Here is a 12,564-nt window from a genome sequence, read left to right as displayed (position 1 = left end):
ACAAAACAGCAAGATCACATACAAGCAGGTTTCAACTTAGTAGCTTTAATAATACTCTGAGCTTAACTAAAATCTATATAATTCAGAAGGGACTGAGAGTAAGCATATATTTTGATATAAATTGCATCAGTTATTACCAAGTTCAGAGAGTTACTCCGGATAACATTAAACATTTTGTAAGCATTCTTTTTGGTTCATCTATTTCAATTCACTTTGGTCCAAATCTACATAGATTTGGGCAGTATTACTGACAATTTTCTAATCAGAAGGTTCCTGTCTCCTCTGAAAACCACTTACCATTTTTCTTATTGCACTATTAGAATGGCTTGCTGCTGTAGATATAATTTCAAGTGATTCTACATGGGAAAAAAAGAAAAGTAAATAAATATGCTTTGTCCTTCCTGTGCTTCTATATAGCTGAATAACTTACTCAAAAATCTGAGACCAAAGATACAACAAAAACAGTGGCATTTTCCATTTATATATTGGATAGTTTCTAAAGTTCATTTGTAAGCAGATTACTTGAAACTTCATCTTTCCTTATAAAAAGTCATATATGAAGGTTAGGCTCACATGTTTAATCCATAATGAATCATCAAAATTGGCCGGGCGCGGTGGCTCAAGCCTGTAATCCCAGCACTTTGGGAGGCCGAGGCGGGTGGATCATGAGGTCAAGAGATCGAGACCATCCTGGTCAACACGGTGAAACCCCGTCTCTACTAAAAATACAAAAAATTAGCTGGGCATGGTGGTGCGTGCCTGTAATCCCAGCCACTCAGGAGGTTGAGGCAGGAGAATTGCCTGAACCCAGGAGGCGGAGGTTGCGGTGAGCTGAGATCGCGCCATTGCACTCCAGCCTGGGTAACGACAGCGAAACTCTGCCCCCAAAAAAAAAAAAAAAAAAATGAATCATCAAAATTAATAAGGAGAGAGAGAAACATCACTGCTTTTCCTTAGTTCATCTCTTGAGCGGTGACCCCAGCCCAACTTATTTTGTCTCCCTCTATCCTGGATCCTGTATTGAGGGCACAGAACTGCCCAAATCAGAATAGTTTTCCAAAATGTAAACAAAAATTCAGTTTCTTCTATGCTCAAAGTTTTTGAAATTTACAGTGTACACCAACTCCATACTAGGTACTTTATTACAGTATCAATTCTTATACAGCCTTAAATCATTAAGTATTTTAGCTCCATTTGGCAGATGAACGAAATGGGGAAGTAATACAACTACGTTAAGGTCACAGAGCTATGCTATTGGAGGGCCATACTTAAACCCAGGTTTCTGACTCAAAAGTTCTTAAATATTTCAGCAGTAGTAAGCATTTTACTAATTGTATGAGCAAATTAACTACTAAGCACAGCCTACTTTCTTTGGGAAAATACATTCACAGTTCTAGCCTGGGTTGGGTGAAAGGGGTCAGTGTTGGAGGGTTTTGTTGCTCGGGCAGGTGGGAATGGGAACTTTTTGGTGTGGACATCACAGGAGCTCCAGGGGCTGCTGGCGAAGAGGTGTCTTGCTGGACTGGCCCCAGGGAAAACCTCTCAATCCAAATCACGTCCTGTTTTTGTCCTTTCTTTTCTGTTTTGTGAATACTGGTCTGCCTAATTCTGTTACCACAACAACCCTGAGACTTTTCAACTACGTTTTTTTGTCTTCCATGCACTGCTGGACAGAATGCACTTTTGTTGCTTTCATTTCCACTTTCAGGTCACCAAAGGCCCTTCTTATGCGATTTCCTTAGAATTTTAGTGAAAGTAGCAATGGAAAAACAAACAAACAAAAAAAGTAATAAAATGCCATACCATGTCACCAACTACCTCATCTTTGATATAGGCATGTAAGGGGATACCAAAGTCTGAGCATAGAAGAAACGGAATTTTAATTTACATTTTAAAGAACTATTCTGATATGGGCAATGCTGTGCACTTGATACAAGATCCAGGATCCAGGAAGACAAAATAAGATGGGATAAAGCCACGGCTCTAGAGATGAGTTTGAGGAAGAGCAGTGCTGTTTCCACCTCCACACCCACCACTAGATCTGCCACTCAAATCAAGCAGTCAGGCAAGATAGGTAGAAAATGGAGATAGTGCAGAGTTCCTAGGAAGTAGTTGGTTTCAAATGGGAAGTCAAGTTCATTCTATAGTATGGAAAGGGCGAACAGAGAAGAGAAGTTTCTGTGGTCAGAGTCACTCAAATGGTGGGAGAAACATGTCTGAAACAGCTTGTGTTCAAAAAAAGGCTAAGGATCAGGGCCAGACACGGTAGCTCACGCCTGTAATCCTAACACTTTGGGAAGCTGAGGTGGGTGGATCATCTGAGGTCAGATGTTCGAGAAAACACGTTTCTACTAAAATTACAAAAATCAGCTGAATAGCTTGAAATCAGAAGGTGGAGGCTGCAGTGAGCCAAGATCACATCACTATACTCCAGCCTGGGCAACAGAGTAAGACTCTTTCTCAACAAAATAATAATAATTAAAAAAAGAAAAGGCTAGCTGGGCGCAGTGGCTCACACCAGTAATCCCAGCACTTCGGGAGGCCGAGGTGGGAGGATCATGAGGTCAGGAGATCGAGGCTGTCCTGGCTAGGACAGTGAAACCTCATCTCTACTAAAAATACAAAAAATTAGCCAGGTATGGTGGCAGGTGCCTATAATGCGAGCTACTCGGGAGGCCGAGGCAGGAGAATCGCTTGAACCAGGGAGAGCCAGGGAGGCGGAGGTTGCAGTGAGCAGAGATCATGCTACTGCAATCCAGCCTGGACAACAGAGTGAGACTTAGTCTCAAAGTAAAAACAAAAAAGAAAAGGCTAACAATCCAAGACAAAAAATAATGTTTTATGTACTTCATCTCTCATCAAGATTCACTTAGGACAGAAAACAAATTATAAGGGAAAGTAGCAATGTTTTAAAGTTATACACAAGTACCATTACTGCTTGTTGAATATCAAGCCATTCTTATTTCTTAAATTTTCATTCATGCCTTTACAGTTGGTTGGTTTGTAAAAGTGCATGAAAAAGCTAAAGTATTATTGAAGTTCATAAGCCTTAAAAAAAATAAAAATTAAAATTAAAAACAAAAAAAACAAAAAAAACAAAAAAAAAAAACAACCCTTTCAGCCGGGCACAGTGGCTCATGCCTGTAATCCCAGCACTTTGGGAGGCCGAGGCTGGTGGATTGTGAAGTCAAGAGATCGAGACCATCCTGGCCAACATGGTGAAGCCCCATCTCTACTAAAAATACAAAAATTAGCTGGGCGTGGTGGCGTGCGCCTGTAATCCCAGCTATTCAGGAGGCTGAGGCAGGAGAATTCCTTAAACCCGGGAGGCGGAGGTTGCAGTGAGCAGAGATTGTGCCATTGCACTCCGCCTGGTGACAGAGCAAGATTCCATCAAAAACACAACCAAAACCCTTTCATTATAATCTAATGAAAAATAAGATAATCTAATAGAAGTGAAATAAAGTTTTCTTGGAGAAAATGTTATTGGACAATAAAAAGCACCATTTCCTGTTATGGTAGGAATGTTAGGGCAGGTAGAGCCAACTCTGCTTAGGTTATTTTTACATAGTAAATGTCACCTTAGCTTTCTTGGCATGCACCAACCTATCTAATTAAATAGCAGCACTTGTAATTCTGAATGGTTGTATTCTTCCTCTGAGAAGGAAATTGTGTATTGCTATTCTAGATGTCTTTAAGACTGTAATTTTATATTTCAGAGCTACTGACTAACATGAAACCAGCAAAAGAAATGTGATTTGGATTGCTCTAAACTTGTCATTTTGGCTCAAAAGTGACTTGCCTAACTGAGGTGTTGATAACAATTTCCAGTGAAATTATCTTCTAATAGCAACATTTGACTCAAGTAGCTGTGAAATATACTTCCCTTTGAAACCATAAGGCTGCTTGGCCACTTGATTATTCCGTAATAGGGAGAAAACAAAAATGTCATTTACTTTTAGCATCATTCCAGTCCAGGGAATCAGGAGGCAATTTCCTTAGATAGTCCTTAAGGAGCATCTCATACCGGGGAATCCGCTGAACAGGTTCTAGCATGTGATGCTGCAAAGTTAAGCTCCCACAGATTTTCTGTTTCTGTAATGAGAAAGGTTTTCTAAGAAACATTTAAAAATTAGGTTAGGTTATCAAGTCTAGATGCTTACTGTAAAACGGAACTATCATCAAGGGCAATATTCTTCAACAAAGTGTAACTGTCCATCACCCGCATTAGACATATCTGGGCTGCTGTTTAGAATGCAGGTTTCTGGCTGGGAGCAGTGTCTCACAACTGTAATCCCAGCACTTTAGGAGGCTGAGGTGGGTGGATCACTTGAGGTCAGGAGTTCGAGACCAATCTGGCCAACATGGCAAAACTCCACCTCTACTAAAAATACAAAAATTAGCCAGGCGTGGTAGCACGTGCCTGTAGTCCCAGCTACACAGGAGGCTGAGGCAGGAGAATCACTTGAACGCAGGAGAATCACTTGAACCCAGGAGATAGGGGGTTCAGTGAGCCGAGATTGTGCCACTTAGCCTGGGTGACAGAACGAGACTCTGTCTCAAAAAAAAAGCAGATTGCTGAACCCCACCTCAATCTATAACATCACAATCTTTGGGGAAGGACATAGAGAATATGCATTTTTTTCTTCTTTTTTTGAGATGCAGTCTCACTCTGTTGCCCAGGCATACAGTGGTGTGATCTCACTGCAACCTCTGCCTCCTCGATCCAAGTGGTCCTCCCAAGGAGGACTCAGCTTTCCAAGTAGCTGGGACTATAGGCACATGCCACCATGCTCAGCTAGAGAATATACATTTAAAAACACCCGATATTTCTATAACATTGAAGTTGAGGACTATCTGGTTTAAGAACAGAAAAGGTGGGGGCCAAGCACTGTGGCTCACGCCTGTAATCCCAGCACTTTGGGAGGCTGAGACTGGTAGATCACAAGGTCAGGAGATCAAGACCATCCTGGCTAACATGGTGAAACCTCAACTCTACTAAAAATACAAAAATGAGCCGGGCATGGTAATATGCGCCTGTAATCCCAGCTACTCGGAAGGCTGAGGCAGGGGAATTGCTTGAACCTGGGAGCAGAGGTTGCAGTGAGCCGAGATCATGTCATTGCACTCCATCCTGGGTGACAGAGTGAGACTTCATCTCAAAAAAAAAGAAAAAAAAGCACACAGGGGGAAAAAAATGAAGCAGAATTTTAAGCAAGAAAATTCCAGATTGCTGACAACCACTTCAATTAGTCACTACAAGGGTTTGTGAAGTCACATTATTAAACCATTCTATAGAGATTTTTTAAAAGATGTGCCTATTTAATAAGGTCTGCTAAGAACGACTGAATTAAATGACTTTGGACTCAGCAGAAACTATTTCATAGCAAGGCTATGATAAATAGCATTTCCTTTGGACTTAAAAAAGACTCCATATAGAAGAACAAGATATGGGCATCTTTTATCTGTCAGAAAATTTTACTATTTCATTAGTTCAAAGCATTCTTTTTCATTAGAAACCAAATTTTGTGTAAATAGAGCTCCATTTCTTAGGGCAAAATTGAGTCTGTATCACTTGCTTTCAAGAAGCTGTTAACACAAGAGAGGAAAAAATAAGAAATGTCCCTGTTCCTGTTAAACAAAGAAGAAATCCCATTAAAATATATACTGAACTCACACCATGATCAGGGCACTGCAAGGCATCAAAGCTATATTAAGACATGGTGTTTGCAATTGAAGCAAACAAGTAACTAAAGGCTTCACAGAGAAGGGAACATTTAACACAACCTCTGATGAGTACAGGCTTTGGAGAGAAAGACAGACTAGGGAGCAAGCCCAGGAGGAGAAACCTGAGAAGAGGACCACAGTAATGAAGCAAGAAATATGTTCAATGAAAGGAGCAGAGAGGTTTTCTTGGCAAATAAGATAAGTAGAAGGAAATGGAAGATGTAACATAAAGGCAATATGAGGTCATGATGTCAAGGTGAGTTTAGATTTTTTTTAATCTAATGTAGATTTTTGTGCATGACAGTTGTATTATTAGATCTGAGCTCTATTAGATTAACCTACTGCAGTGTGGCTTTGGGGAGACAGTGGGTAACTAGTTTGGAAGTTGTTATTACAGACCAGGAAGAAAGTAATAAGGGCCTGAAATTGGCATAGAAACTGAGAGAATAATAGCTTTTCTTCCTTAGATTTAAGATATTAATTCTATAAATTTAAATATCTCATTTGATTTTCCCCTAATCTATTATGTACATCAAGGAAAGCATTACTGATACCAAATATTTTACATGAAGAAACTGTGGCTCTGATAATTTAGAAGCGTTTTCTAAGGTCAAGTGACTATAAGTGGCAGACTAGGATTCTAAACTAGGTTAGTTGATTCCTTATCTACGACTGTTTTCACAACCCATGTCATTTTGTCATAATATGGTGAAGACAGACATTGCAGAGACAGAATTCAGAGTATGATAAGACAGTAACTACCACCATCACCATCATTTAGTGAGCAATTACTATGCAACAAGCACTATGGTAAGCACTTCAAATACATTATTTCACAGGCAAATGAACACATACAGAGAAAGAAGAAATGTAACAAATCAAAGATAAAGCTATGTTGTCAAGCTCTGGTGAATGACAGGATAATGATGTCACCTAATAAATCCAATACATATCAGAATAATTATCTACTCTGTGCAAGGCCTAAAAAGTCAGATGGAAAAATGCTTGCGAGCTAAAAATAGGAAAGGAAAATGTTGACTTTGTTTGGATGACAAGATGTTCACATGCTTGGCCATTTGTACCTGGAGTTGGGAGTAGAGAACTAGACTAGAACAGCAACCCTAGAGGAAATCTATCTGGCAAGATAGAGGCAGGAGGGAATAGGATATGAATGAAAAGTATGAAAAGAAAGAAGATCATAGAAGGCAAACTCTTTGTGCTCTGCCCACATTTCAGTATTAGCAAAAGAAGCTGGTAAAAATCAAAGAAGGAGCCCAGTATTCAGTAAGGTAGGCAAGTGTTTAATTACAAAAGAAAAAAATGTTTAAAAAAAAAAAAAAAGGAGTGGAGGGGATGAGGTAGGCCTTCTGTCTATAGCTGAATGAAGAGACTGACAAATCCTCCCTGTTAAAAGCAGTTTATAGGCCAGGTGCAGTGACTTATGCCTGTAACATCAGCACTTTGGAAGGCCGAGGTGGGGGGGATCATTTGAGGCCAGAAGTTTGAGACCAGTCCGGCCAACATGGAAAAACCCTGTCTCTACTAAAAATACAAAAATTAGCTGGGTGTAGTGGCACACACCTGTAATCCCAGCTACTTGGGAAGCTGATGCCTGAGAATCACTTGAACCCAGGAGGCAGAGGTTGCAGTGAGTCAATATCACGCCACTGCACTCCAGCTTGGGTGACAGAGCGAGGCTCTACCTTCAAAAAAATGAAAAATAAAAAATAAAAGCAGCTATAAAGCTAGATAAAATTGACAAAATAATATAAGCATCTTAGAAATTGATTAAAAGGTAAGCAACAATCTGGAATGTGTTTACACTTTAAAAACTGTTGAACTTTGGGTAAGGATGGTGAGAATCTGTGGCATTCTAGCCTGGGGCTGCTCCTATCCCTCTCCCAGCTCAGTCACTACGAAGGGGCCTCCAGGGTGGCATGGGCTATGAGGACTGCTGAGTGGCTCTTCTGCTGAGGCTGAAAAGGGCTCATTCAGTTTGGAGTGGTGGGGAACACACACACCCAACAACATCAGTAGAAGTGAAGATCCCTGAAGTGGGTGAGTGGTGACAGCCAGTAGCTCCACTAGCTAGATGTTGTGGTTGTGGATGTGAAAAATATAATAATTGAAAAGAAAAATTCACTATAGATTCAACAGCAGATTTGAGAAGAATCAGGGAACTTGAAGAAAGACTAGTAGAAATTAAAGAATCTGAATAATAGAAGAAAGATTGGGAGGATCACTTGAATCCAGGAATTCAAGGTCAGCCTAGGCAACATAGCAGGACACCATCTCTAAAACAAACAAAAGGAACCCACCAAAATTTGTGTAATGGAAGTCAAAAGATTAAACAAAAAACAGAAAATGAAAAAGACAGAAAATATTGGAAGAAATAATGGCCGAAAACTTCTGAAAATGATTTTTTTTAAAAAAGGTCAACCAATCCTAACTAGGACAAATATAAAAAGGTCCACACCCAGATACATAATATTTGAACTGGTGAAAGCCAAAAACAGAGAAAATCTTGAAAACATCAAGAAAAAAGTGACTCATCACATGCATGGGAGTATCAATACAATCAATGGCTGGTTTCTTGTCTGAAACCACAGAGGATCGAAAGCAGGAGAATGATATATTCAAAGTCCTGGGGGAAAACCCCATATCCTGGCGGAGTGCAGTGGCTTATGCCTGCAATCTCAGCACTCTGGAAGGCCCAGTCTAGGTGTTCAAGACCAGCCTGGGCAACATAGCAAGACCCTGTCTCTATAAAAAATCTAAAATTTAGCCAAGGGGGGTAGCGCACGCCTGCAGTCCCAGCTTACTTGAGAGGCTGAGGTGGGAGGATTGCTTGAGCCCAGATGTTCAAGGTTGCAGTGAGCTGTGACTGGGCCACTGCACTCTAGCTAGGGTGACGAGCAAGACCTTGTCTCTAAAAAAATAATAAAAATTATAAAAACAAAATAAAAAATAAAAAAGGAAAAACCCATATACCAGGAATTCAGAATCTAGCAAAACTGAACTTCATTCTTCACTCATTCAAAAGTCAAGAAAAAATAAGCATAGTCCCAGACAAACAAAGACCGACAGAATGCATTGCTAGTTGGCCTGCTTTATAAGAAACAACAATTACTTATGCTGAGAGAAAGTTACTCCAAAATGGGCAAATATAAAAGTTAATATAAAATAGACTTATAGGTACATTTTTTCTCATACCCTTCCTTAACAACTATAGCACTGTATTATAGACTCACGACATATAAAAACTAATATACAGGACACGAATAGCACAGATGAGGGAACAGAGATATACTGGAACAAAGCGTCTATGTTTTACAAGAATTAAGGTGAGTATAATCTGAAGTACATTGTGAAAAATTAAGATGCATACTATAATCCTAAAAGCAACCACTGTAAAATAACTCAAAAAATAGTTAGACAATTAGAGGAATTAAAATGGTACAATTAAAAAAATTCATATCACACAAAAGAAGACAGTCAATGAACAACAGAATTCCCACACCAAGAATCTTAGATGACCTAAAATATGCCTTTTCAATATTTAAACTGTATCAAAGAATATGATATTAATAATTTTGACTAGAAAATCAAGTGGAAATTATTATGGTATTATTAAAGTGTATTATTTAGGTTTGGTGAAACAGAAGAAAATGAGGATACAGATACCAAGTGACAAAAGAAAAGAATGGTTAGTTTCCAAAATCTTGGGGTTTACAGCAATCATTCTATATTCGTTTACATTCCTTTCAACAACTCAACCACTGAAACAATGCAAGAGAGGCACAGACCTGAAAGGAAACTCATTTTGTAAATTTATGTAGACCCTAATAAAAATCATCCTCTGCTGGCCTCAAAAGCAAATGGAGACGTTATTGCTTAGTATGCAGCATGTGACTTATATACATTTCAGCTTTGCAAAGATGATCTCCGCATAATTTGGAGTAGAATACATTTTGCTAGGTATCTCGGACAGATCTCTAGATCTCAGTTTTAGATATAGAAGACTATATAATTTGTATGGAAATAGTAATTCATAGCTTTGAATGAAATAGTCCTATTACCTGAATTTCTTCAACCAATGATTTGAACTGGGGAATACGTTCTGTCATGTTCTTAACCAATTCCATTGCGTTATCAAATCCTTTCACATATTCTCCATACATCTTAAGAAATGGTGCCAATTTCTGAAGGATATCTCCAATTCTAGGGGTAGTTTCCCTGTATCAAATATAGAAAAACAAGTCATTAAAATTTCTTTTCTTTTATTTTTGAGACAGGGTCTCATTCTGTCATTCAGACTATAGTACAGTGGTATGATCACAGGTCACTGCAACCTTGACCTCCCAGGCTCAATCAATCCTCCAGCTTCAGCCCCCTTAGTAGCTGGGACTACAGCTGTGCGCCACCACGCCTGGCTAGTTTTTTGAATTTTTTGTAGAGATGGGGTTTCACCATGTTACCCAGGCTGGTCTTGAACTCCTGGGCTCAAGTGATCTGCCTGCCTTGGCCTCCTAAAGTCCTGGGATTACAGGTATGAGCCATCATGCCTGGCACATTAAGATTTCTTATAGAATGAGCAAATTGACAGGACTAGAGAGGAAGTAATCACACCCTGTGCTTTATCTCATTCACCATACTGTGAGGCAGGTAGAGAATGACGCAGCACCTTTTTAAAGGGACTATCGGAATGACATAGCAAAGAGAGATGCTCTGGAATTCTTGAAGCTCCACATTACCCGATATTTTGTCTTCACTAGTTAAATGACAGTTTGGAGAGCAGACATGAAGTTCTTTGTACCACAACGTCTATCAGTGGTCTTCAATGTAAACATTTAGCATAAATGTCTAGCTACAGTTGTGTGTGGCATTTCTATTTCAATTTAAAAACTGAAAAATACAGCATCTTACATGACTGCCTTAAACATATCATTTTCTATCTACTCCTCTTACCATTCTTGCATTCGTTTCTCCAGCTCTGGCAAGAGGAATTTACTATGGAAGGCATTTATTGATGAAATATTAGAAAAGATTTTATTCACCATCTCTGCTGGAAATGAGCCTCGGTTTGCTTCTTCCAACAGTTTGCAATAAAATACCTAAATAAAAGAATAATGCAAGCATTACTTCACATTTAGTAGTTAACCACCCAGCACTGTGCTAGGCACAGAGTGGGCTCGTAGAACTTTTTATTGAGCAAATGGAAAAGTTTACGGTTCAAGAAATCCATCATTGGAAATTTAGGAGTGAGTATATGCTTTGATTTAGAAGACTCAGGAATAAGAATTAGGAAGCTTTGATTCTAATCTAGGCTATGCTCCCATCAATAGGAATATTATGGCGAATAATTTACCTTTTCTGTGCCAGAAAATTTCCAACTCAGGTTAATAGAATTTCTTTCCTAGCCATAAGCCAGAGTTAAGAAATGTGAACACACTTTATGTACACACAATAATTGTGGTATTTCTCACTTCTCTTTATGTTTTGAAAGACTTCTATGGCACTTATTACATATTTCTCTTTATTGTAGTTTGCTGACATAAATCTCATTTTTCCTATTAAAACTGTATGCTCCTTGGGAAAGAAGAATGTCATGATTTAGTTCCCACAACAGAACAAGTACATAATATCTGGCCAGTGAATGGACAAAGGAATATATCAATTCTTAACTATTTACTTGCTTTTTAGTAAATAACAATGCACAGTAACTTAAAACATTGATATGTAGGGGAAAAAGTCTCTTTCTACACATAATAACACATACCTCAAACACAAAAAAAAACCCAAAACCCACACGAACCTTCGGTCTTGGCTATACTTCACTAGGGCTACTATACCTCTTAATTGCCATTCTGTTACATGTAGGCAGAAGGAGGTCTATTCCTTCATAATGTCCAGATGGTTGTTAATTTTCTAAATTCACCTCCACTGCATTTTCTTGAGAGGCAAAAAGAACACAAAATTATGTCCTTAGAGGCTCCAATAGTTAGGTTACTGTAGTAATTAGGACTCTAGAATTCTAAAAGTTCAGCAACAGCAGCTGATAAGTTATTTGGCTTTTAAAAAAAAAATACCACACAACTTGCTAAGAGAAAAGAAATATCTCCACTATGGGAATATCTAAAATTTCAGGTCTGTAATCCCCATAAGGAAGAAAGTTCTTTCAAACGTACAAACTTGACGTGATTTGATTTTGGCTTATGATGAAATTTCTTCAAAAATGATCTGATCCATAAACTCATTCCTTCAAAGAGCAGAAGATTTAAAATGGCTTCTCACAGCTCACCCTCGCAGGCAAGCGGTTCACTTCTGGAACCGATGATGAAGAGGTAGCCACAGGATTGCCTGTTTCCATGAAATTCCAGTTTTCACTGGCACAAGTGGGACAATTCTTATAAGTAACACTCTACATGACAGCTTTCCCTTCTAACAAGGAGTCTGTATGGGCAATCTACCATTTGTCCTATTCTTCATTGCTGAAACAGGATTAAGATGCCTTAGTGGCCAGGCGCAGTGGCTCATGCCTGTAATCCTAGCACTTTGGGAGGCCGAGGCAGGCGGATCATGAGGTCAGGAGTTTGAGACCAGCCTGGCCAACTTGGTGAAACTAAATGATCTGAGCTGGTGTAGTCATAGGGCCAGAAGGATTTTGAAAGTTCACTTGTTCAATCTTGTATGAAACATTTAATATAGTACCTGGCATAAAGTTGCCTAGCCGATATTTGTTTAATGTGTGAAACCACTTTATCACATTTTGTACTTTCATCATGGAACCTTGAGTATCATTTCAAATATACACTTGGAAAATCTAAGAGCATAAGA

General features: G+C 39.0%; 1 protein-coding gene across 8 annotated transcripts in view; it reads right to left on the bottom strand.

The window, feature by feature from the left end:
• FGD4 (FYVE, RhoGEF and PH domain containing 4) overlaps nt 1–12,564 on the bottom strand; it is a 235,723-nt gene that overhangs the window by 33,536 nt on the left and 189,623 nt on the right. For all 8 annotated transcript variants that reach the window (XM_032248279.1, XM_032248287.1, XM_032248281.1 and 5 more), the window contains 4 exons: nt 10,696–10,841; nt 9,807–9,963; nt 3,957–4,095; nt 298–356 (listed from right to left, as the gene is read on the bottom strand). In XM_032248279.1, coding sequence (XP_032104170.1) covers nt 298–356; nt 3,957–4,095; nt 9,807–9,963; nt 10,696–10,841 — 501 coding nt within the window. The remainder of the gene's footprint in view (nt 1–297; nt 357–3,956; nt 4,096–9,806; nt 9,964–10,695; nt 10,842–12,564) is intronic.

This window comes from Sapajus apella, unplaced genomic scaffold (assembly GCF_009761245.1).
Source record: "Sapajus apella isolate SASKATOON/1434 unplaced genomic scaffold, GSC_monkey_1.0 scaffold66, whole genome shotgun sequence".
In the NCBI taxonomy this organism is placed as follows: Eukaryota; Metazoa; Chordata; class Mammalia; order Primates; family Cebidae; genus Sapajus; species Sapajus apella.
This window is presented reverse-complemented; position numbering and strand designations above follow the sequence as displayed.